Source organism: Heptranchias perlo, chromosome 7 (assembly GCF_035084215.1).
Source record: "Heptranchias perlo isolate sHepPer1 chromosome 7, sHepPer1.hap1, whole genome shotgun sequence".
In the NCBI taxonomy this organism is placed as follows: Eukaryota; Metazoa; Chordata; class Chondrichthyes; order Hexanchiformes; family Hexanchidae; genus Heptranchias; species Heptranchias perlo.
In genome coordinates this window covers 31,515,633-31,542,313 of record NC_090331.1, presented here as the reverse complement: position 1 = coordinate 31,542,313, position 26,681 = coordinate 31,515,633, and the positions used below count along the sequence as shown (strand labels likewise).

Genomic DNA, 26,681 nt, shown 5'->3' with positions numbered 1-26,681 from the left:
ATGAGAATAGATTAGCAGCTAACATAAAAGAGAACCCAAAAGTCTTTTCTAAACGTATAATTAGTAAAAGGGTGGGGCTGATTAGGGACAAAAAAGATCATCTTGTGGAGGCAGAGGGTATAGCTGAGGTAATAAATGAATACTTCGCAAAGGTCTTCACTAGAGAAGAGGAGGCTGCCAATGTAGCAGTGAAGGAGGAGGTGGTAGTGATATTGGAGAGGACAAAAATAGATAGAGGAGGTACTTAAAAGGTTGGCAGTACTCAAAGTGGAAAAGACACCCGGTCCAGAAGGCAGCCTAATGTCAGCGGTTAGAGACAATAATCCAGGATAAGATTAATTGGCACTTGGGAAAAGTATGGCCTAATAAATGAAAGTTAGCATGGATTTGTTAAAGGAAAGTCGTGTTTGACTAACTTGATTGAATTCTTTGAAGTAAAGGAGAGGGTTGACGAGGGTAGTGCGGTTGATATTGTGAAGATGGACTTTCAAAAGGCATTTGATAAACTACCACATAATCGACTTGTTAGAAAAATTAAAGCCCATGGGATTAAAGGGACAGTGGCAGCGAGGATACAAAATTGGCTAAGGGACAGAAAGCAGAGAGTAGTGAGTTGTTTTTCAGACTGGAGGGAAATATTTTTTTTATATATATATTAATGACTTGGGTGTACAGGGCACAATTTCAAAATTTGCAGATGACACAAAACTTGGAAATGTAGTAAATAGTGAGAAGATAGTAATAGGCTTCAAGAGGACATAGATAGGCTGGTGGAATGGGTGGACACATGGCAGTTGAAATTTAATGCTGAGATTTGTGAAGTGATACATTTTGGCAGGAAGAATGAGGAGAGGCAATATAAATTAAATGGTACAATTCTAAAGGGGGTGCAGGAACAGAGGGACCTGGGGGTATATGTGCACAAATCTTTGAAGGTAGCAGGACAAGTTGAGAAAGCGGTTAAAAAAGCATAAGGGATCCTGGGCTTTATAAACAGAGGCATAGATTACAAAAGCAAGGCAGTTATGTTGAACCTCTGTAAAACACTGGTTCGGCCACAACTGGAGTATTGTGTCCATTTCTGGGCACCGCACTTTAGGAAGGATGTGAAGGCCTTAGAGAGGGTGCAGAAAAGATTTACTAGAATGGTTTCAGGGATGAGGGACTTCAGTTATGTGAAGACACTAGAGAAGCAGGGGTTGTTCCCCTAAGAGCAGAGAAGGTTGAGAGGAGATTTTATAGAAGTGTTAAAAATCATGAAGGGCTTAGATAAAGTAAATGAAGAGAAACTATTCCCATTGGTGGAAGAATCGAGAACCAGAGGTCACAGATTTAAGGTGATTGGCAGAAGAACCAAAAGCAACGTGAGGAAAAACATTTTTGCACAGCGAGTAGTTATGATCTGGAATGCGCTGCCTGAAAGGATGGTGGAAGCTGATTCAGTTGTGGCTTTCAAAAAGGAATTGGATAAATACATGAAGTGGAAAAAATTTGCAGGGCTGTGGGGTAAGAACGGTGAAATGGGACTAACTGGATTGCTCTTACAAAGAGCCGGCACGGGCTCGATGGGCTGAATGGCCTCCTTCTGTGCAGTAATGATTCTATGATTTTTTTATTCATTCGTGGGATGTGGGCGTCGCTGGCAAGGCCAGCAATTATTGCCCCATCCCTAATTGCCCTTGAAAAGATGGTGGTGAGTCGCCTTCTTGAACCGCTGCAGTCCATGTGGTGAAGGTTCTCCCACAGTGCTGTTAGGTAGGGAGTTCCAGGATTTTGACTCAGCGACGATGAAGGAACAGCTATATATTTCCAAGTCGGGATGGTATGTGACTTGGAGCGGAATGTGCAGGTGATGATGTTCTTCTGCACCTGCTGCCCATGTCCTTCTAAGTGGTAGAGGTCGTGGGTTTGGGAGGTGCTGTCGAAGAAGCCTTGGCGAGTTGCTGCAGTGCATCCTGTAGATGATACACACTGCAGCCACTGTGCACGGTGGTGGAGGAAGTGAATGTTTAATGTGGTGGATGGGGTTCCAGTTAAGCGGGCTGCTTTGTCCTGGATGGTGTCAAGCTTCTTGAGTGTTGTTGGAGCTGCACTCATCCAGATTCTATGATTATGATACAGTGGTGTTGTCCAGTGGTTGTTATTAGGACCACTGCTCTTTTTAATATATATTAATGACATGGAATTGTGTGCACAAGGCATAGAATCATAGAAGTTTACAACATGGAAACAGGCCCTTCGGCCCAACATGTCCATGTTGCCCAGTTTATACCACTAAACTAGTCCCAATTGCCTGCACTTGGCCCATATCCCTCTATACCCATCTTACCCATGTAACTGCCCAAATGCTTTTTAAAAGACAAAATTGTACCCACCTCTACTACTGCCTCTGGCAGCTCGTTCCAGACACTCACCACCCTTTGAGTGAAAAAATTGCCCCTCTGGACCCTTTTGTATCTCTCCCCTCTCACCTTAAATCTATGCCCCCTCGTTATAGACTCCCCTACCTTTGGGAAAAGATTTTGACTATCTACCTTATCTATGCCCCTCATTATTTTATAGACTTCTATAAGATCACCCCTTAACCTCCTACTCTCCAGGGAAAAAAGTCCCAGTCTATCCAACCTCTCCCTATAAGTCAAACCATCAAGTCCCGGTAGCATCCTAGTAAATCTTTTCTGCACTCTTTCTAGTTTAATAATATCCTTTCTATAATAGGGTGACCAGAACTGTACACAGTATTCCAAGTGTGGCCTAACTAATGTCTTGTACAACTTCAACAAGACATCCCAACTCCTGTATTCACTGTTCTGACCAATGAAACCAAGTATGCTGAATGCCTTCTTCACCACCCTATCCACCTGTGACTCCACTTTCAAGGAGCTATGAACCTGTACTCCTAGATCTCTTTGTTCTATAACTCTCCCCAACGCCCTACCATTAACGGAGTAGGTCCTGGCCCGATTCGATCTACCAAAATGCATCACCTCACATTTATCTAAATTAAACTCCATCTGCCATTCATCGGCCCACTGGCTCAATTTATCAAGATCCCGTTGCAATCCTAGATAACCTTCTTCACTGTCCACAATGCCACCAATCTTGGTGTCATCTGCAAACTTACTAACCATGCCTCCTAAATTCTTATCCAAATCATTAATATAAATAACAAATAACAGCGGACCCAGCACCGATCCCTGAGGCACACCGCTGGTCACAGGCTTCCAGTTTGAAAAACAACCCTCTACAACCACCCTCTGTCGTCTGTCGTCAATCCAATTTTGTATCCAATTGGCTACCTCACCTTCGATCCCGTGAGATTTAACCTTATGTAACAACCTAATTAAAAGATTGGCAGTACTCAAGATAGAAAAGTCACCCGGACCAGATGGGTTGCATCCTAGGGTACTGAGGGAAGTACAGGTGGGAATTGCGGACTCTCTGGCCACAATCTTCCAATCCTCCCTAGATATGGGGATAGTGCTGGAGGATTGCAAATGTTACAACCCTGTTCAAAAAAGGGAGAGGGATAAACCTGGCAATTAAAGGCCGGACAGCGTAACGCCAGTGATGAGGAAACTTTTCAAGACAATAATCCAGGACAAAGTAAATTGACACTTGGAAAAGTATGGATTAATAAATGAAAGTCAGCATGGATTTGTTAAAAGAAAATTGTGTTTGACTAACTTGATTGAGTCCTTTGATGAAGCAATGGTGAGCGTTGATGAGGGTCGTGCTGTTGACGTGTGTATGGATTGTCAAAAGGCATTTGATAAAGTACCACATAATAGACTTATTAGCATGATTAAAGGGACAGTGACAGCATGGATATAAAATTGGCTATGGGACAGAAAGCAGAGTGGTGGTGAATGGTTGGTTGTTTTTCAGACTGGAGGGAAGTATACAGTGGTATTCCCCAGAAGTCAGTATTAGGGCCACTGCTCTTTTTGATATATTAATGCTGTGGACTTAGGTATAATTTCAAAGTTTGCAGATGACACGAAACTCGGAAATGTAGTAAACAGTGTGGAGGATACTAACAGACTTCAGGAGGACATGGACAGACTGGTGAAATGGACAGAAACATGGCAGATGAATTTAAGGCGGAGAAGTGTGAAGTGATACATTTTAGTAGGAAGAATGAGGAGAGGCAATATAAACTAAATGGTACAATTTTAAAGGGGGTGCAGGAACAGAGAGATCTGGGGGTGTGTGTAATCAAATCTTTGAAGTTGGCAAGACAAGTTGAGAAGGCTGTTTTTTAAAAAAAAAGCATATGGGATCCTTGGCTTTATAAATAAAGGCAAGTAGTTTGTACTCCACCTTTTATGAAACACTGGTTAGGTCTCAGCTGGAGTATTGTGTTCAATTCTGGGCAACACACTTTTGGAAGGATGTCAAGGACTTAGAGAGGGTGCAGAAGAGATTTATTAGAATGGTACCAGGAATGAGGGACTTCAGTTATGTGGAGAGACTAGAGTAGCTGAGGCTGTTCTCCTTGGAGCAGAGAAGGTTAAGAGGAGATTTGATAGAGGTGTTCAAAATCATGAACAGTTTTGATAAGAGTAAATAAGCAAAAACTGTTTCCAGTGGCGGAAGGGTCAGTAACCAGAGGACACAGATTTAAGGTGATTGGCAAAAGAACCACAGGTGGCATGAGGAAACATTTTTTTACGCAGTGAGTTATGACTTGGAATGCATTGCCTGAAAGGGTGGTGGAAACAGATTCAATAGCAACTTTCAAAAGGGAATTGGATACATACTTAAAGGAAAAAGTTTACTGGGCTACAGGGAAAGAGCAGGGGAGTGGGACTAATTGGATAGCTCTTTCAAAGAGCAGGCACGATGGGCTGAATGAGCTCTTTCTGTGCTGTACCTACTGTGATACCATGATGGGTATAAAACTACTATATTTAATGTGGAAGTGAAGAATTAATATATTTTTATCACAGGCTGAAATTCGAACAGATTTTAATTACCTCTTTAAAATGATGTCTGCACATGAGGAATTTCGATGGATGCGATTAAGAATAAATCGAATGGCAAGTGCCTGGATTGAAGCTGTAAAATCACTTGCAGAGAAACAAAGTCTAGAAAACAAACGTAAAAAGGTCAGTTCCAGAATGTTGCCTGAAGTATTGTAATATGTTATGATATTGACATGCCACTGTTGATTATTTCGAGCACCATCATAAGATGAACCTTGTAATTCTATTATATTTATAGTTCTGTATTTCTTAAAGGGAACTAACCAGAAGTAGTGAAGATGTCTTACTTTCTCTCCCTCTCCATCTAAGTTGGAAGCCTCATATCTGTGTGATCTAGTGTTGCAAAATCTGTTTGGCAAATTACTTCCAAACCAGTCTGATCCCAGAATCATCTCTAATTTCTAATTAGTTCGGTTCCCATATACCCCCAAAATCTAATTTATAACATAATCTATCTGATATATTAGCATTATAACTATCTATCTATATATAATGTATATAAAAAATAAAAATCTTGTGTCTGCATTCACCACCATTGTCACTTTTTTTACTAACTTTTTACATTACAAGTTCATAGTATGGTCGTCTTCTGTGCTGTAACATTTGGCCCACTCTGCCTGTGCTGGCCCTTTTGAAAAAGCCATCCAAGTCCCACTCCCCTGTTCTTTCCCCTTGGCCCTGTAATTTTTTTCCCTTCAAGTATTTATCCAGTTCCCTTTTGAAAGTTGTTACTGAATCTGCTTCCACCATCCTTACAGGCAGTGCATTCCAGATCATAACAACTTTTCGTGTAAAAAAAAAAGTTTCCTCATGTTGCCTCTGGTTTTTTAACCAATTAAATCTTTGTCCTCTGTTTACTGACCCGACTGCCACTGGAAACAGTTTCCCCTTATTTACTCTATCAAAACTGTTCATGCTTTTTAACAGCTTTCTCAACTTGTCCTGCCCTCTTCAAAAATTTGTGTACATACACCCCCAGGTCTCTCTGTTCCTGTACCCCCTTTAAAATTGTACCATTTAGTTTATATTGTCTCTCTTCATTCTTGCTACCAAAATGTATCAATTCACACTTCTCTACTTTAAATTTCATCTGCCACAAATTCTTATGTTCACATTTATAATGGAAGCACTTATATAGACTCATCACATATGGTTGAATAGCCTCAAGCAACTTGCTGTCTTGGCTCACAAATGAATAATGACCACTGGACTCAAACAAGGTGTTGGCATCTTTATTTGGGGTGGGGATTAAAAAAAATACATGTATCATAATCTGGATTGAAGCAAATACTTGGGGGGTGTGTGTGTGTGTGCGCTATATATATGGATGTCTATATTTTTGTTCTGCCTAATTGCGTGAAAGTGGTAGTTATATATAGTCATTTTTAAAGCATGGAATAGTAATCGTCTACAGTAACTTGTATCTAACTTTATTTTTTAGATTCTTATCCATCTTGGCCTTTTGACAAAGGAATCGGGATTTAAGATTGCAGAGAATGCTTTCAGTGGTGGCCCTCTTGGTGAATTAGTACAGTGGAGTGATTTGATTACAACTCTCTACCTGCTGGGCCATGACATAAGGATTTCAGCCTCATTGGCTGAACTAAAAGAGTAAGGAGATGAAATTTAATCAGTGCTGTTGCATAAAAGCCAAAAATGCTAAACTCCAAATATATTGTACTACTAGACCGATTTGTAAGTTGAGACTACTGTTTTTAACAGTAGTTCTAAGTGGCAGTAATATAGAAGATTATATAAGATGTGTTCAGCTATAACCTGCAAGTGAAAGAAAAGCTGATATTGCTGTAGCTTAAACTGCATGATACAATAGCACTTCTATTGCAATTCATTTAATTTATGCAGACTTGTTTTGTAGACTACTATCACGTACACCAGCATTGAAAATAAAACAATTTGTTGAACATGGTATAACCCTTTCCGTACTCTGCCATACCCCTATCAATCTTGCTTATTTTATGCAGAAATGCAAAGTATTTGTAAATACAAAGTAGAGTGCGTTTGAGGACATACTACAAACATTATTTGTATAGTAGTGTTGAGTGTGCTTTCCTCTCCTGGTTTATGCTGCCACCTCAACTTCTTGATGTGTTACGTCTTCAAAACGCCCCGCAGCATATATTACTGTACAGATACTACACCATCATTTTATTTTTGCAGATGATAGATTAGCAAAAATTTGAATTCATTTTTAATTTTTCAAGAGTGTAGTAAGATTGTTTGAAACAAATGCATTCCTTAAATGGCATTCTTGTGGTAGCTAAAGGTACTTTTGAGATGATATGTGATTTCAAATTTATGTACAAATCTCAGTACTTCTGATCCTATTATATACTTGCACTTTTCTTCCCAGATTAGATTACAAACTGATTATATCCTCATGGATTAGTGGGAAAGTTGGGCTCCGGACTTTTGTGTACTACTTCAGTGTTTGCTTTTGTCGCAATTTAGTTTTCGAAAAGATTTTTTTTCTCGGTTACTGGTTTACATTTTAATTATGTGATTCTGGGATTTTTACAGGTGAGATCATATTTAGCGTTCTGTCAGTATTCTTAAAAATGCATGTTATGCAATTTAATATTATGCAGCTTTGCAGTTGTTCCAGTTACCGTACAATTTGTGGGTTTGTTGGCACTGTAATACCTCTGACTGAAACACTGCCAAAGAAATCCTGCAGAGCCATGGTGACTAGGAATAGGTTACAAAAAATGTGTATACATAGTGCTTATAAAATACTGCCAAATAAGAGGCGCAGCGACCAGGAATAGCAGTTTATTTTTGTACGGTTGTTCCTAGTTACTGTGCTCCTTACAGATGCTGTCAGTATTTTAGAGGTGTTGCGGCACTAACCCAAGCGTATGGGACTAGGAACAGCTTTTTTTTAAAAAAAAGACTCCAGCAACAGCACGCGAGCAAAAACTTGCAGCACAATGGACAACAGAGACCTTTATCAGATACAGAGCAGAAGCAAGAGCAAAAGTAGCAGCAATAGAATGGAATGCTGGCAATACATTCAAATTTTGCATTGTGCTTTTCAGTTAAAATGGCAGTTTTGCATTCTTGCTCCTGTTTCTATGAAACTTTTTTGTTCTGGTACAAAATTCAAAATTTTGGATAACCAATCTCATTCTGTGATTCTGTTTTCTATGAAAGTGAGGAATCAGTTGCCTTGATTTATAGTATTTGTACGAAACGTAGTGACCCATGCAACGACTTAATCTTGCAAATGTTGCAGTAGGGAACTTGTGTGTCGCTACTTTATCCTCAGGTGATTCATTATTGGTCACTTTGAATTTTCTGGATTAAGAAATTATTCTTTTAATGTGTTGTATTTTCAAGGATATGATATGTATTTTCTTCTTGTAGGATAATGAAGAAAGTGATGGGTAACAGATCGGGTTGTCCTACTCGTGGTGATAAGATAGTAGAACTAATCTATATCGATATTGTTGGTTTGACACAATTTAAGAAAACGCTTGGTCCATCTTGGGTTCATTATCAGTAAGTGTTACTCTTTGCATTGCATACCCTGCAATTCAGTTTATTGCACAATAGATGTCTAGGCAGTATTCCTGGGCTACTCAGATGGTAGACTGGTCTGCATCTGGGCCATGAAATACCCCGTGAAATTGTTTTCCTCTGCTCCCTAATTTGCTGCTCACTGCCATTTCTGAATCCTTCCTGTTGCTTTTCTTCAATGTCCAACTCTGCTGCACACTGCGGTCACGAATTCCTGGCTTAACAGCTGGAGTGTGCAGCAGAGTTGGGTCCCTGAGCAAACTGTCAGGAAAGAGTTGAGAATGGCAGGGAGTGGTAACTGGGGAAGAGTGCCTTTTGTGAGTAAGGGTGGAGGTTGGAGAGAAGGGTGCCTCGGTTAACTGGGTGGGAGGGGAGAATGAGTGACTCTGTGAAGAGAGAGAGATTCTGTGAGCTTGGGTGTTTGTGAAATGTCAGTGTTTCTTGATTTGACACTTGAAATTATGCAATGCAAGGAACAGTTTACAATATTGTTTCTAATATTGCACAATGTAATTCAACCCACTTGAATTTGTGAACCATGAACCCCAGGGTCACTAACAATTTTGGTTAGCAGACCTCCACTCAAACTGTTTTGAGTATCCTTGCAGTGCTGTGTTGGTGATATCTACACTTGTGTACATAGCGAGTGAATTTTCACAGGGGTTCTCCTGTTTCTCCGCCGTAACTTCGAAGAATAGCAAAAACCCTGAACATATAGCATAAATGCTGTTTATCAGTTCTTCTGCCAAAGTTATGGTGGATGAGTGGGAGAATGCCTGTGGAAATTCACCCCTATAGTATTCTAAATCAAAATGTCATCACAAGTTAACATTCCTGTCCTTATCCTTATCAAAGTTTCCTTGTGAAAATATTTTTCTTTTGGGCATTGATTGGGAGTCAGTACTTTTTATTCAACTTTGTAAGAACACAAGCTGGAAACTATTTGTAAATGCATCTGGACGTATGACTATCTGGGTAATCAACTGCAAATTATTCCTCGTTAATCCTTCGCTGAGCATCATGTATTTATGGTATATTAGAATGTATGTGAGAAGTTTTCCGGAACAGTGTGTTTTAGAACTGACAAGAAAACAGTCTATGCTGTATTTAGTGATAAGTAACAAACCAGAATTAGTTAACAATCTGACAGTAAGGGAGCTTTTTTTATTTTCAATGTAATGCAATCGCAAAGTAATAATGGATGTGCAAGGCCATTTGATCCAAATGGATTCATCTGTTCAGAGAGATCATAATGCCCCCCCCAGATTGTCGCATCCAGTTGTTTCTTAAATGATTGCAGCATTTTTGCCTCAATTACTACCTGGAAGTTTATTCCACATGTTGGTCATGTTGCGTGAAGAAGAATTTCTTGATATCTGTTCTAAAAGTATCCTTCTCTAGTTTGAACCAGTGTCTCCTTGTACTGTTCCTGCAATTTAAGTAATATTCCAGGTTAACTTTTTGTACATCTTTGCCAAGCCTGGGATGAAAAGCTCAAGTTTTTCCAGTCTTTCTTCATAACTCAAACCCCTGATACTAGGGATCAGCCTCGTGGCTGTTCTCTGTGCTACCTCCAGCACTTGAATATGTCTCTTGTTCTTGGTGACTAGAACTAGATGCAGTGTTCAAGGTGCAGTCTGACCAGAGCATTATAAAATTGAACATTACCTCATCTGACTTGTATTCTACCCTTTTGGCTGTGTTGTTCAACATCCTACTGGTTTCATTGATTGCTTCTCTACACTTGTTGGTCATGTTTAGCATTGAGTTTACTAAGACTCTTGCCCCTCTTTCAGTTTCATCCGTAGCTCTTTCAACACCATTCATGGTGTACGCTTGTCTATATTTTCTTCCTGAGGGGTTGCACTTTACATTTGTTTGCATTAAGTCTCATCTGTGTTTGTTCTGCTCATTTGCATATCTTGTCCAACTCATTATGTAATTTCTGAGTTACCTCTTCCAATTCCATTGCCCCTGCTAGTTTATCATCTGCAAATTTGACCACTTTGCATTGAGTTTCTGAATCCTGGCTGCACAATAAATTGTCACCTAATTTAGAAAAAAAACATTTTCTTCCCTCCCCCTTATTGCAGGCTCTACACCACAGCAAGTCAGTGAGATATTTGTGGAGTAAGCTGTCCCAGAAATGTCTATGCAAATGTGTGATTTGAGTACGCAAGGCAAACAAGGTCAGTTTTTGTTTCCCCTCAGATGAGCACTTTGCATCAGCACAGTACTCCATCTAGTGGCCTTAACGTAAACTGGCAATTGGATTCAAATATGAGTAAACCTTCTTGTTTTTACGATTAAATCCATTACATCCCATCCTCCCCTACCCTAGAAATATAAATTCTAAAATTAGGGTTCAACTTGTTTAAAACTAATAAACATCAACATCGGTAAACTGCAGATGTGTACTTGTTGGGCGAGCTTCTCTCTGTACTAACGGGCAACAGTGATATAGAATGCACCTTGAACTGCTTGCGTCCCAACAACAACAGCGTGCATTTATATAAGCTCCTTTAACATAGTAAATTGACCCAAGGTGCTTCACAAGAGCGTTATCAAACAAAATTTGACACCAAGCCACATAAGCAGATATTAGGATAGGTGACCAAAATTTTGGTCAGAGGGGTAGGTTTTAAGGAGCGTCTTAAACGAGGAAAGAGAGGTTTATGGAGGGAATTCCAGAGCTTAGGGCCTAGGCAGCTGAAGGAATGGCTGCCAACGGTGGAGCGATTAAAACTGTGGATGCGCAAGAAGCAAGCATTGGAGGAGTGCAGAGATTTCGGAGGGTTGTAGGGCTCGAGGAGGTCATGTACAAACAGAGATCCGTGGTAGGAGGTGCTGATGATTTACATCAACTTCTTTCGGCAATATGCTTTAAGAAAGCAATTGTTCTTTCTAAATTGTTTTACTGAATAAATCCAAAGCTGTCTGATAGCAAATGTTTTATCATTTTTTGACCTGAAAAGTTTTTTTTTGTGATCAACATTTAGGAAAAAACAAAACCTAGAAATCAGAAGGCCCAAACATGAGCTGTTCTGTTTAGAAACAAATCAGTAGACATGTAAAGATGGTATTTAGAAATTTTTTTAAAAAAAACTGATGGTGAACATCTGATACCAGCAATTTTATATTATAAATTCTGATTGGATGCGGAGGGTGAAAAGCACTTAAAATTTCCCTTAAATAACCAAGTGGCAAAACTGCCAAATGCATTGCTCTTTTTAAATAAAGTATTTGTTTTCACTGTTTCCATGTCAGAGTTGCTAAGTGGTAAAGAGCGGTTGTTATTTTCACAGATGTACAGCAATATTCTATGTTTCTATTAATTAAAATTAACAAAAATACTAATGCTAGTAATACATGATAGAATGTGAAATAAAAAAAACAGAAAATGGTGGCAACCAGTCAGGCAGCATCTTTGGAAAGAGAAACAGAGTTAACGTTTCAGGTCGACGACCTTTTTAAGCTGATAACGTTTTTATAACCTTATTTTGACACATTGTGGGCTGTTAGGAATTTGCCAGAGATAAAAGCATACATACAACCTCAACTTTTGCTTCTTAACTAGTAAAATTATTTGAGGTGGCTAAATAGCATAGATCTGTAGCACATAGACATGCTTATATATGTTATTTTGCTACCAAGACGTAATTTTAAAAGGAATGAATATATGTCTTCCATGGTGGTGGTAGAATTTTGATGTAGTTAAGCCTGGCTTATCATTGGTCATAATTCACTTTTCTGTTGGTGTTCTCTCTGTGCCTCCCTCAATCCTTTCTAGGTGTATGCTTCGAGTGCTGGATTCATTTGGTACAGAACCAGAATTTAACAGTGCTCAATATGCTCAGTCTAAGGGTCACAAGACACCGTGGGGTAAATGGAACCTCAATCCACAGCAGTTCTACACAATGTTTCGTAAGTGATTTATTTCGGTTGATTCTCTGTTTTTAATGTGATTATTTGAGGATGGACAAACATTCAACATTAGCCCATTTAGAACATTCAGTTCAAGCTTTGAAGGAAAATATAAAATTTAAGGAATTAAAATGGAGAAAAAAATTGGTGGAAAGTTGTCTTTAGCATGTCAGTCAGTGACATGTAATACATTTATTTTGCTCACTTCATGGCATACTGAGTCAAAGTATTGATTGTAAAATTCTGAAACTGCTGAGAAACATAACATTCAGAATAAGTAAGTAGAAAGATCAGTGAATAATGAAATGCAGATTTCTCCCCCCCCCACCCCCCCCCCCCCCAATAAAAGAGACTAAGTATATTTTCTCATCTTGAAGAGCATCCTTTTAGAGGTTGTGAGTAAGTTCTTGGTAAGCAATACTATGTGTAATCAAAGGAGTGTTTTATATAGGTTCTTGCATAGAATATGTATATTGGAACCAGATCAAGATTCAGGGTCATTGTTGCTACATTACAGATCACTCAACTAGTTTTCATAGCTCACAATTGTTTAATTGCAAACTCAATGTGTTCTCTCACCCAACCCATGAGTTGGTGCCAAAAAGATGTCATGTCGCCTTATCAACAATTCAAATGACTAGCATACAAGATTAGAGAAAATAGTTATTAGTTTCTCTGCATCTGGTTCCTCCAGAAAATACAAAAATGAAGGATGGGAATAATTGACCTGGTCCAATGAGTCTGCCCCACCCACCAGCATGGAATCTCCTGGGAGAGAGAGAAAAAACCTAGACCAATTTAGGACATAATTCTGGAAATATTTGTCCAACCCCTGAAGGTGATTGAGTTCCAGGAGATTGTGGTGGCTGGGAGACCCCACACCCCACCAAGCAGTACCCACCTACCTTCAAAGTGAAGTTATGTTGGCTACAGTTGGAAGCTTGTGCAGCTCCCTTTTGAATGCTTGCAGAGAATCCACACCTGCATCTCGATCTGCCTGCAATCTATTGAAGATCCTTACAGCCACACAAATCTTTTTATGATCCAGCTCTGTCTTCTAATCCTACAGGACTCAATCTTATTTAGTAGCCTTTTGTGTGGCACCTTGTCAAAGGCTTTTTTTAAAATCAAGATACACAATGTCAGGCTACTGACATTCACTAACCTAGTAACTTTCTCGAACAATTCAATCATGTTGGTGAGATAGGACTTTGTTTTCAAAAAGCCATGTTAAGATTCTCTAATAACCCCTTCTCTGTCAAGGTGGTCATACAGAGCATCTCTAATGATCCCTTTTAGCAACTTGCCTATAACTGAAATAAAAATAATGGGCTTGTAATTTCCCGGTCCTGACTTATTTCCAGTTTTAAATTTAGGCACCACGTGGGCCTCTTTCTAGTTCATGGGAACAATCTGAGACCTCAGCGAGTTGTTAAATATATGAGCAAGAGGCTCGCAGAGCACAGCCCCGATCTCGCTAAGCATCCTCGGATGAATGGCGTCAGGCCCAGCAGCTTGATCTGTTTTGAGATCCCTTATGTTCTAGCCAGGACCATATCTGCATCTACTTCGATGCTTTCAATTTTAGCATCAACCCTATCATGCATTATTGGTAACTCACTGTCATCTTCTGTAGTGAAGACTGATGCAAAGTAGCCATTTAAAACTACTACTATATTCTAGGAGTCAACCTAAATCTTCCAAGGAACCCTTTATTGATCCTATGTAGTCCTTAACGACATCTGATTTCTACCACAGCTATCTACTGTCCTCTTCTCCAGTGTCCTTTTAGCAGCTTCCATTGCCTTTAGCTGAGTTTGTCCCTGTTCTCCTGAAAATTATTTTCTTTAAGGCAGTAAAAAAAATTCAGCTAAAGTCTAATTTGTCTTTGAACGTGACCTGTTAGCCAATTTAGCTTTGTTTTGTGCTCTTTTAACTCCAGGGACATATGGCTTCCTTCTGCAGAAGGGTGGTTTTGAAGGCATTCCATTTTTCTTTATTGTCACTATTAACCTGCCCAGTAGGACCACCCAATCAGTCTTATTCAAGTAATCTGACCTCTTTGCAAATTTAGTTCTCTTAAAATCTGGCACTTAGAACATAGGAACAGGAATAGGCCATTCAACCCCTCGAGCCTGTTCTGCTATTCAATTAGATAATGGCTGATCTGTATCTTAACTCTATCTACCCACCTCAGTTCTCTTATTACCTTGCCTAACAAAAATCTATCAATCTCAGTTTTGAAATTTTCAATTGATCGAGACGCAACAGCTTTTTGGGGAGAGAGCTCCAGATTTCCACTACCCTTTCTGTGAAGTGCTTCCTGACATCACCCCTGAACAGCCCAGCTCTAATTTTAAGGTTATACTCCCACCAGAGGAAATAGCTTCTTTCAATCTACCCTATCAAGTCCTTTAAACATCTTATACACCTCAATTAGGTCACCCCTTAATCTCCCATACTCAAAGGAATACAAGCCTAGTCTATGCAACCTGTCCTCATAATTTAACCCTTTTAGCTTTGGTATCATTCTGATGAATCTGTGCTGCACCCTCTCCAAAGACAGTACATCCTTGCTGAGATGAGGTGCCCAGAACTGAACGCAGTGCTCTGAATGGAGTTTAACCAGAGCTTTATATAATTGTAACATAACTTCCACCCTTTTGCATTCCAGCCCCTTTGAGATAAAGGCCAACATTCCATTAGCTTTTTAATTTATTTTTTGTACCTGTCCACTAGCTTTTAGTGATTTTTGTACTTGGACCCCTAAATCTCTCTGCTCCTTCACAATTCCTAACTTCTCACCATTAAATTTTCAACAGTTTTGATTTGGTTGATCAGGTTAAATCTCAATCTAATTATAGACATATTTGCTGTTTTACACTAGAGAGGAAGGAAAAGGCATGCTGTAGTTGCTGTGTGTAGTTTTGAGTGATGGGATTGAGAAAGGATATCCTTCTGTGAACTAGAAGCTGAAAGAAAAGGTTAAAGGATTGGATAACTTTGTTTGAAGGGTATAGCTGGGAATAACTTGCTTGAGCTGAGAAGATTGGAGTGGAAATTAGAATACATGTACCTTTGGAACCTGTAAAAGTTTTTTTCTAACATTTGCTTGCAAGCAGTTGCTTCTAAGGAAATGTATTTATTGTATTTGAATAAACCCCTCAAATCTGACTCAACTGCAGGCCTGTACTTTGTTCACCCCCTCATAGATAAGGTAAGCATTACCAATACTATTGGTATTAGAACAGGTGCAGTAATGTGTGGAATATATGGTGCAGTTACTGACCAGTTGGCACATATTCCATTGCAATGTAGGCTGAATGTTTTAACGTTAACTATTCAATGTCGATACTTCAAACAAAAGATCAGTTTGCTTACATAATCACAATACTTAGAAAAATAATTAATTGTGTTAAATGCCTCTATGTTTTGCTGATATAATGCTCTATAAAAATGCACGTTTATTTTATTGCCAGTGACACTGGGAATAGTAGCCACGACCCACCAGCTCTAACTAGGGGAATAAAACGTCAGTGATGTGAAAAGTTAAATAATATCTTAACAAAGGAATAATGAAGTTCCGGCACACATGTTAAAATATATATTAGTACTAAATTAGATGTTAAGTTTTGAACTCCAACTTAATATTTCAGCTTTTATAGTTTTAATTTATTTTTTCATCAGAATTGGGTGGTGGTAAAGCCTCTGTTGAAAGTGTAATAAGATTTTGTCACTCAAATTTTAGCTTACGGAGCAGTGCCATAGATTCATAACCTTCTATCCAGGATGAGTGATTATAGCATTAACGTGTTCTAGCCATGAGAAACAAGATTATAAGCCAATATCTTATTTAGCAATCACTTTGCAGTTCTTATTTGGAAAGAAGGTTATATTTCAACTGAAAGACTGATAATCAAGTGAGTTGATTTAAGTGCATCCAAAAGCATTTACCTGCTAAGAGTTAGTTTATGGATTTTTCTTGCAGAATTCACTGAAACAGCCAAGATTAATGAATGTTCACTAACTTGTCTGTGTTAGATGAGGAACATTAAATGTTAACCATTTTTTAAAAAAACTGTTTACAAATGTAATTCCTATAAGATCAGAGTATTATATAATGGAGTCCTAAAGTTTGCAATAATAAAATGGTATTTCGCTCATCTAGCTTATTTCTCTTTGTACTCCAATCTGGTTGTCTGTAGATTTACATTTCAGTCCTATTTTCCATCTTTAAACTGGAGATCTATTTTTAAATATAAGAAGTTGCACACACTGGTGGGCTGTTTAAAATGAGATGGAAATGCTCTTAATACCCTGTTAACTAGTAAACACTTGTCAAAAAGTTCAAGAATGCACTAGTCTTACTTGAAATGTTTTGTTTTTCCCTTTGATCAAAATTCCTAACCCAAAATGTCCCTCCATACCAAAAGACCAAGTCAGTGCAAGCTGAAAGTGGAATTTTATAAAACACAAAATCCAGTTACCAGAAAAATTCTCCCAAGATTTCAAGAATAGTTATAAATCTGTTGTATATTAACATCTTAGTGGGTTGCAACATTCCATTTCAAAAGTACATTGAAAACTCTGTCTATGGCAAAAATCCATTATAAAACAGTCAACATTTAACTGCATTATCTGTTACACCTGTGTCTGGCACTTTTTGATAGGGTTTTTCATTGTTAAATGTTGTATAATATTAGCTGTCAAAACAACAGCTGCTACATAGCATATTGAGAATTATCACCAAAAAAACTGGTTGAGTCTGCGTGCAGCATCACTGTGGGGTAGCTTTAAGGCATTGAGCCTCCCTTCTCTTAGCCATCAGCCGTGCTCCTAAAACTAAGTAAAGGAGGTAAGTATTGAAGCATAAAAATAAATTGAAAACTTTTAACAAAAATTCTATTCCATTACAGCTGTCCAACCATTACTCCTACTCTTCCGACTGGCAGTCCTACTCAAGACCTCCAATCATAAGGCTGCCTTTGTGGCCAACCTCTGGAAAGTTGCCTGTCAAAATCTACCTGCCAACCACTTTATTGTCCCCTCGATCGTTTTATCGTCCAGCTAGCCCATGTACATGCTAACTTTTTTTTGCCATCTGCTCCCGAGACTGCCCTCTCTTCCTCCACTCCTCAACAAGAGCATCTTATGAATGGTGTTTCTTCTCCGCGCCTCCAATCTGTCCAGGATCCACAAGTGTGAAGTGGTGCATTTTAGTAGGAAGAATAAGAAGGCCACCTACTGCCTGGATAATAAGAGTCTAAATGGAATAGAGGAGCAAAGGGATCTTGGATACAGATTCATAATTCACTAAAAGTAGCGACGCAGGTTAATAAGGCCAGTTTTTTTTTTAAAAAAAGCAAATCAAGCAGTGGGGTTAATTTCTAAAGGGATAGAATTGAAAAGCAGAGAAGTTACGTTAAACTTGTATAAAACCTTGGTTAGACCACACTTGGAGTACTGCGCACAGTTCTGGTCTCCATATTATAGAAAGGATATAGAGGCATTGGAGGGAGTGCAAAAAAGATTCACAAGGATGATAACAGAACTGAGAGGATATACTTATCAGGAAAGGCTGAACAGGCTGGGGCTCTTTTCTCTAGAAAAGAGAAGGCAGTGGGGTGACCTGATAGGGGTCTTTAAGATAATGAAAAGGTTTGATAGTGTAGACGTAGAGAAAACGTTTCCACTTGAGAGAGTCCAAAACTAGAGGTCATAAATATAAAATAGTCGCTAATAAATCCAGTAGGGAATTCAGGAGAAATTTCTTTGGGTAAAGAGCGGTAAGAATGTGGAACATGCTACCATAAGGAGTAATTGAGGCAAATAACATAGATGCATTTAAGGAGAAGCTTGATAAGCACATGCGGGAGAAGGGAATAGAAGGGTATGCGCATCGGGTTAGATGAAGTGGGGAGGGAGGAGGCTCGTGTGGAGCATAAACACCGGCATAGACCAGTTGGGCTTAATGGTCTGTTTCTGCGCTGTAATTTCGATGTAACTTGATGTACAGCTGACTGACTAATCACCTCATCCTGTTAGGTAGTGGCCAACCCTGGGAAACTTTCTGATTTAAAAAGCTGCTCACTGTCTTAATTTTGGCACTTCCTCTGAGATCCTCCCCTTCCCCCGTCACCAATGCAGTTCCCCCCATCCCCACTAAGCAGAATATTAACTTCAATTAAGCATCACTTGGACCTTGCCCTAATCGGCCTAGAAGTCTGTCGTCGTGTCCCCCCCCCCCCCCCCCCCTTCCAGCCAAGGAACATATTGACCCCTGAATAACCACCTCCCCCCCCCCCCCCCCCCCCCCTTCCAGCCAAGGAACATATTGACCCCTGAATAACCACCTCCCCCCCCCCCCCCCCCCCCCCCCCCCCCCCCCAAACTGAGCAGAAATTCATGAACAACCCCCTCCATCACTAATGAGCAAATCAGGACTTCCCCCCCACCTCCCCACACTGAGTTGGAATTCTGCCAGCTGCCCACCCCCAAAAATCAGTATGTAAACCTCCCCTCATTGAGCAGGTGAGTATTGGTGATTAAGTGTTGCTTGATAGAGTCATTGACGACTCCTTCCATCACATTGTTGATGATTGAGAGTAGGCTAATAGGGCAGTAATTGCCCAGGTTGGATTTCTCCTGCTCTTTATGGACAGGTCATGCCTGGGCAATTTTCCACATTTAGTAGATGCCAGTGTTGTAGCTGTACTGGAACAGTTTAGCAAGGGGTGTGGCTAGTTCTTGAACACAGATCTTCAGTACTACAGTCAGGATGTTGTTGGGGCCCGTAGCTGTTGCTGTGTCCAGTGCATTCAGCCGTTTCATGAATACGTAAATCAAATGGAAGTCTGGCATCTCTGGTGCGAATCTCAGGAGGAGGCCAAGAAGGATCATCCACTCAGTACTTCTGGCTAAAGATGGTTGCAAACGCTTCAGTCTTTTTTGAACTCACGTGGTGGGCTTTGGCATCAACGAAGATGGGGATCTTCTTTGCGGCGCCTCCTCCCATTAGTTGCATAATTGTCCACCATTGTGCATGACTGGATGTGGCAGGGCTGCAGAGCTTTGAGCTGATCTGTTGGGATCTCTTAGCACTGTCTATAGCATGCTGCTTTTACTGTTTAGCATACATATAGTCCTGTGTTGTAGCTTTGCAAGGTTAACACCTCATTTACAGGTATGCCTGGTGCTGCATCCGGCATGCTCTTCTATACTCATTGAACCAGCGTTTGTCATCTGGCTTGATTTGTGATTGATGAGTGTTGGATATGCAGGGTCATGTGATTACAGATTATGATGGTATACAATTCTGCTGCTGCTGATGGCCCACAGAATCTCATGGATGCCATGTCTTGAGCTGCGAGATCCGTTCTTGTTTATCCCACTTAACACAATACCAATGCCACACAACATGATGGAGGGTGTCCTCAATATGAAGACGGGACTTGGTCTCCACAAGGAATGTGTGGTGGTCGCTCCTACCAATGCTGTCATGGGAAGAAGCATCTGTGAAAGGTGGATTGGTGAGGACGAGATCAAGTAGGTTATTCCCTCGTATTCTCTCGCCACCTGCCGTAAGCCCGGTCTGGCGGCTATGTCCTTCAGGCTAGCTCGATCAGTGGTACTATCAAACCACTCCCTGTTCACCCATTCCCGACATCACTCCTATAACAAGTATCCATTGCTTGTTATCCTTCAGTCGCTTTCCTATCCAGTGAATCCCCACCACTTTTTAAGCTTAAGTAGCAGCCTTTTGTGTAGAACTTTCTTAAAGGACTTTCTGGAAGTCTAGGTACACCATGTTGAACAAAAAGGGTCAAGGAGGTTGGTCAGGCACTCTATTCATGTTTGATCACTTCTGGCATATATAAGTTGGTGATCTATGAAAAATAACATCTAAAGTTAAATATTTAACAACTTTTTAAATCTAGTTTTCAAACTATGGTTGTGCAACATCTCAAATCCACATTTGATGGATATGGAGTAAAACACTTCATTATGTTGAGGGGTTGTCTTAAAGTATATTTGATATGTTTATAGCCCAAGCATTGTAGAAATGAAAACACATGAATGTTTTGGCAGACCTGCGGAGAAGAACTGAGGTTTGAATGCAGTGGTCCAGTGACCTGAGTGGATGTGTTAGCTTCTTTGGGGAGGTGGCTTACTTGCAGTTGTGGTAATTGTTACAGAGCTCTTGATTAAGTACTTTTATTTGATGATGTGATTTTTTAAAATGGTTTTTTTATTACTTGTATTAAAAATAAAATCTTTATTGCATAAAGTATAAGATATTTATGTTGCATAAAAGTTTTTAAATATAAACTATCTGATTTCCACTAAAGGATATCTGATGCTTCCCATGGTAGTTTAACACTTTTCTAAGAGAAATCTATTTGTGTTATTGGAATTAGTAAGACTGGCATTACCAAGTATGTTCCAGAATGCATCTGGGTTAAATATTAATTACTAGTTTGAAATGGCTGTTGCCAGGTTCTTCTAAACTATACTTTCCTGATCAAATTATTAAAACTATGCTGCTTTACCTTGTCTGTCTTTGCAGCTCACACACCTGACAACAGCTTCCTAGGATTTGTGGTTGAACAACACCTCAATGCCAGTGATATTAGTCATCTTGATGATATCAAAAGACAGAATCAGTCTCTTGTGTATGGCAAAGTGGATCATTTTTGGAAGGTAAATATATACAGCAATGATTCTACACTGTTGAGAATCATTACCCAAGTTACATTTATTTGACTGAAAGACTATTGGCACCTAGTGCACTTCGGAGATCACAGTAGGTTTAGTAATGGTGGCGACGTGAGATATTAAGCAGAAGGTAATGAATGTCTGTCAATATTTCATTTTGTTTTATTGGAGTGGGTAGCAAAAAGAATGGTACAGCTAGGCCTTCTGAGAAGAAAAAACCTATTCATTTTATCCATGCTTTTTCAATCTTTGGCAGTGTATTAATTAACACCAGCTGTGGTTCAAAAAAACCACAATCGACTATGGTAGAAGAAAAATTTGTTGGGCTGATACACCTGCCTGCCTTGTATAGCAGACTCGGTGGCTCCTTTGCATTGCTTTTACTAGTATGTTGAAAACACTGGGTGGGGAGTGGGAATTATCAACTGTCGGCTGTCCGTTTTTCACCTAAAAAGCAGGCAGTCGGCAAAGGAAAATCTGGCGAAGACTTTGTGCATCCATTTGCCTGCCTGAATCGATTTTCAGGCTGGACTTGCTCAGCGCTCCTGCCCAAAACAGATGGGAGGCTGTTTAAATATGCAAATAGAGATTCTGCACCCGTTGCAGGACTCTGATTTTTTTATGGAGAAATGGGCGGAGCACAAACAAGTACATGCTCGTCACACTTTCGCCAGGCATTGAGAGGCCTAACCAGTGATCCTTAAAGAGGCCGCTAGATGCTTCTCTGAAAAGGTAAGCTTTTAAGATTTTTGTGGGGCCAGGAGTTTCAGGAGTGCTCCACCAGGCCCCAAAAACTCCTCTGGCCTGCTGTCGACCTGTTCTAGCTCCCCCTGTCCCCTGCCCCCCCCACCCCAGCCTTATCTGCCATCCGACTAAGTACTATACACAGCTTGAGAATCCAATGTCTGTTTCATTTGAAAGTCTTTTAGAAAAAGTGAAGATTCTCTCCTCCTTACAGGGTGAGGAAACGTCAAGTTATTTCTAAGTACAGATTGCTTGCTGAGAATTTCTGTAAATGCAGACCTCAATGCACAGATATAGATGACTGGCTGAGACCTTTTTAAAGTAAAAAAAAATTCAGAAAGGAATTTAAAATATGCAAAATAATTCATTGGGTAAAATGTACTGCAGATATTACGAAATACAACATTTTTGAATTTTTTATTTGGTTTATAACCTTACTTTTGGACATTAGAAATTTCAGTGATTTAAAAAAATAATGGTGGATGAGAATTACTTTGTAAACCAATTTCATTGATTTGATTGGTTCATCAATAAACTGTGACAGAATTTTATTTACATGTTTAGTAGTATTCTGCCATTGTAAATGTTGACAAAACACACAATCTCAACATAGAGCCATAGAAATTTATGACAGAAAAGGAGGCCATTTTACCAATCTTGTCTGTTCTGGCTCTTTGGTAGAATAACCCAAAACTATTCCCTGATTTTTTTCCCCATAGCTGTGTAGCTTCCTCTGCTTCAAATATTTATCCAATTTTCCCTTATAGATGCAATGGTCTCTATCTCAATCAGGCTCTGTAGCAAAGTATTTCATGCTGCAACAACCTTCTACATTAGTATTATCCTCAATTTTTACTGTCATTGTAACATTTTAAAATTGATGACATCCCTTGTTGCTGATTTCCAACCAGAGGAAATTGTCTTTCCCTATTCGCTCTATAGGAACATAGAAACAGGAGCAGGCCATTCAGCCCCTCAAGCCTGTTCTGCCAATTAGATAGATCATGGCTGATCTGTACCTCAATTCCATTTACCTGCCTTTATTCCATGTCCCTTAATAACCTTAGCCAACAGAACTCTATTGATCTCAGTCTTGAATTTTAATTTAGCTAGCATCCACAGCCTTTTTGGGGAGCAAGTTCCAGATTTCCGCTACCCTTTGTGTGGAAAAATTGCTTCCTGGTTTCACTCCTAAATGGCCTGGCTCTAATTCTAAGATCCTGCCCCCTTGTTCTGGATTCTCCCACCATTAGGAAATAGTTTATCTGTATCTATCCTATCAAAACCCTTTACCATTTTAAATACTTCGATTTAGATTACCCCTCAATCTTCAAAACTCAAGGGAATACAGGCCACGTTTATGCAACCTGTCCTCATAATTTAGCTGTTCAATTATCATTCTGGTGAATCTACACTGTACCCCTTCCAAGACTAATATATCTTTCCTGAGGTGTAGTGCCCAAAACTAAATGCAGTACTCCAGATGGGGTCTGACCAATGCTTTGTACAACTGAAAAATTACTTCCTCACGATAAAGTCCAACATTCCATTAGCTTTTTTGATTACTTTTTGTACCTGAGCACTAGCTTCTAGTGATTTGTGTACATGGACACCTAAATCCTTTTGCTCCTCCACAGTCCCTAGTCTCTCACCATTAAGAAAATATTCTGAATTGTTTCTCTCAGATCCAAAGTGGATGACCTCACACTTCCCCACATTGAACTCCATCTGCCATAGTTTTGTCCACTCGCTTAGTCTGTCTGTCACTTTGTAACTTCCTGCTCCCATCCACACAACTTAATTGTGCCTCCTAACTTAGTATCACCTGTAAACTTGGATACACAACTTTCTATTCCTTCCAAATCATTAACATATATGGTGAAAAGCTGAGACCCCAGTACAGATCCCTGATGAACACCACTTGTCACATCCTGCCAATCAGAAAGTGCACCTTTTTATCCCTACTCTGCCCTACCTCCCAACCCATTCCTCAAGATTACCTCCATGCATGCTCGTTTTTTGCCAGAAATCTCTTGCGCAGAACATTATCAAATGCCTTCTGGAAGTCCATATAGACAACATCCATAGACACTCTCTTATCCAACATGCTAGTGATCTCCTCAAAAAATTGAACTAGATTAGTCAGATGTGACCTATCCCTCTTTGATCAAGTGCTTTAGTCACTCTGATATAGACTCCAATAACTTCCCCACAATTAATGTTAAACTGACAAATCTGTAGTAACCTGGTTTTTCTCTCCCTCCCTTCTTAAATAATGGAGTGATGTATCTTTAATGGGTCCCCATTCCTCTGTACCACTCTTTTTCTCTATATATTTATAAAAACTATTGATGCTAGCTTTGATACTCCTTACAAGCTTTTTCATATTCTGTTTTTGCGCCTCATTACTTTTTTTATATCTCTGACAATCCATCATAATTTTAAATAGCCTTCTCTGCTCCAGTGTAAATATCAAAGTACAGTTTCCCATCTCTTGTATCGTCCTGGTGAATCTATGCTGAACACTCAATCACTTTAATTTGTTTTATAATAGGACATCTAAAACTGCACACAGTACTCAAAACATTGGTTAAGCCACAGTTAGTACAAGTTTGTCATTATTTCATTACTCTTGTACTCTATACCCCTATTTTATAAAACCCAAAATGCTGTTGTTATGGCTTTATGTCTGCCTGTACTCAAACTTTCAAGGAATTCTGTATTTCAGTCCCTACATCTCTGTTCATCCACATCCTTCAGCATCTTTCCATTAAGTGTATACTTATATTCCTTGTATTTCCTGCCAAAATGTACTGCCTCGCACTTCATATTAAAATGCATCTGACACCTGTCTGCCCACTCTGCTAACCTGACAGTCTTTTACAGTCTTTCTGGAATCAGAACTAACTCCTGGGCTATATCATTTTCAACCTTTCTCAAATCCGAACAGTATCCATTTATCCTAACTCTTGTTTCCTGTTTGTCAATCAGTTGTCGAGTCATGCTGCTACATTTCTTGTACCTTAATTTTTCTAACAAGTCTCTTGTGAGATATCTTCTGAAAATCCATACGCACTGCATGTACACAGGAAGTAAGATTAGTTGACCAGAAATACATGCCATATTAAATATATAACTGTAACTAATTTGGTAGGACAGGGTGACATGGATTCAAACTAATAAGAAGCATCTTTAGGACTAAGCAAGAAGTTGTTCACACACTGAGCGATCAATGCATGGGTAGAGTAGTAGAGGTGAAAACCGTGTAATCATTTAAAAAACAATTGGATGCTGCAGTGGAGGGACTCTAGGGTCTTTTGGATGGATGATCTAGGATGGGCCAAGTGGCTGACTATCCTTAATTATCATATAATTAAGAAATTATAACAAAAAAAAGTATATTTTATAAATTTGAAGCATTTGTTATACTTTTACAAAGAATTTGAGTTCACTGGCATATAGAAATGGCAGCAAACATTTGAATTTTTTGCTTAAATTGCCTCTCCTGTAGTTTTGTGAGATAGTTGACAGCTGGATGTTTGAATACTATATCTATTTTGGGAGCTAATGACATTTTTCTGAGCCAACTTTGTTGGTTTCCAGGATATTTGAAGATTTTGTTGCATCAGCCCTTCATTACTTTTCCTAAGCCATTTGCTGACAGACATGTAGTAAAGCTTCAACAGCTTATTTGGAAGTGAGGATCTGAAGGATCTCCAATATTTTCAGAACAGATGTGTTTTGGATATTGATTAATTGCATTATGGCTAAGGCTTAGACTTGGGCTGACTATATTCACACAATTTTAAACCAGAATTATTTTTGAGATTTGGAACTAGGCATGTTTTATAATAGGACACCTAAAACTGTCCCATGTCCTGATGGCAAATCTGAAAGTAAAGTTGATGGCAACTAATCATGATGCACAACTACTAAAACAGATTGATGCTGTGATCTTCCTTTTGTCCTAACTTCTGGATTACTAGATAAATTCCATCAAGTTAAACGGTTAAATCCAGTACATTGTTTCCATATGAAAGCTTTTCAAAAGTTCAAGTTCAAGTTAAAGTCTTGCGGTGACACAGTACTGGTTCACCAATTTTTTGAGGTTAATGCCTTTAAAAAAAAATTTTTCCCCCGGTTTTTATCTCCTCTCTTTTCTGTTGCGATATATCATTCCATTGGCATCCCTCCAGGCATTACACAAGTAATCAGTATTCATATGTATGTATCACAGTGCATGTCAGTAGGCTATCTTACCGTAAAGAGCATCAGAGCTGACTTTTTTTATTCGTTCACGGGATGTGGGCGTCGCTGGCGAGGCTAGCATTTATTGCCCATCCCTAATTGCCCTCGAGAAGGTGGTGGTGAGCCGCCTTCTTGAACCGCTGCAGTCCGTGTGGTGACGGTTGTAGCAAGATTTTACAACTGAGTGGCTTGCTAGGCCATTTCAGAGGGCAATTAAGAATCAACCACATTGCTGTGGGTCTGGAGTCACATATAGGCCAGACCGGGTAAGGATGGCAGGTTTCCTTCCCTAAAGGACATTATTGAACCAGATGGGTTTTTACGACAATCCGGTAGTTTCATGGCCATCATTACTGATACTAGTATTTTAATTCCAGATTTTATTTAATTAATTGAATTTAATTAATTAATTGAATTTAAATTCGCCAGCTGCCATGGTGGGATTTGAACTCATGACTCTGGATTTTAGTCCAGGCCTCTGGATTACTAGCCCAGTAACATAACCACTATGCTACCGTACCCTCC

At 39.4% G+C, this 26,681-nt stretch overlaps 1 protein-coding gene across 2 annotated transcripts in view; it reads left to right on the top strand.

Annotated features, from left to right (window-relative positions):
- mgat5 (alpha-1,6-mannosylglycoprotein 6-beta-N-acetylglucosaminyltransferase) overlaps positions 1 to 26,681 on the top strand; it is a 135,771-nt gene that overhangs the window by 66,163 nt on the left and 42,927 nt on the right. For both annotated transcript variants that reach the window (XM_067987255.1, XM_067987254.1), the window contains exons 7-11: positions 4,953 to 5,111; positions 6,430 to 6,599; positions 8,373 to 8,507; positions 12,316 to 12,449; positions 21,016 to 21,149. In XM_067987255.1, the coding sequence (XP_067843356.1) occupies positions 4,953 to 5,111; positions 6,430 to 6,599; positions 8,373 to 8,507; positions 12,316 to 12,449; positions 21,016 to 21,149 (732 nt within the window). The remainder of the gene's footprint in view (positions 1 to 4,952; positions 5,112 to 6,429; positions 6,600 to 8,372; positions 8,508 to 12,315; positions 12,450 to 21,015; positions 21,150 to 26,681) is intronic.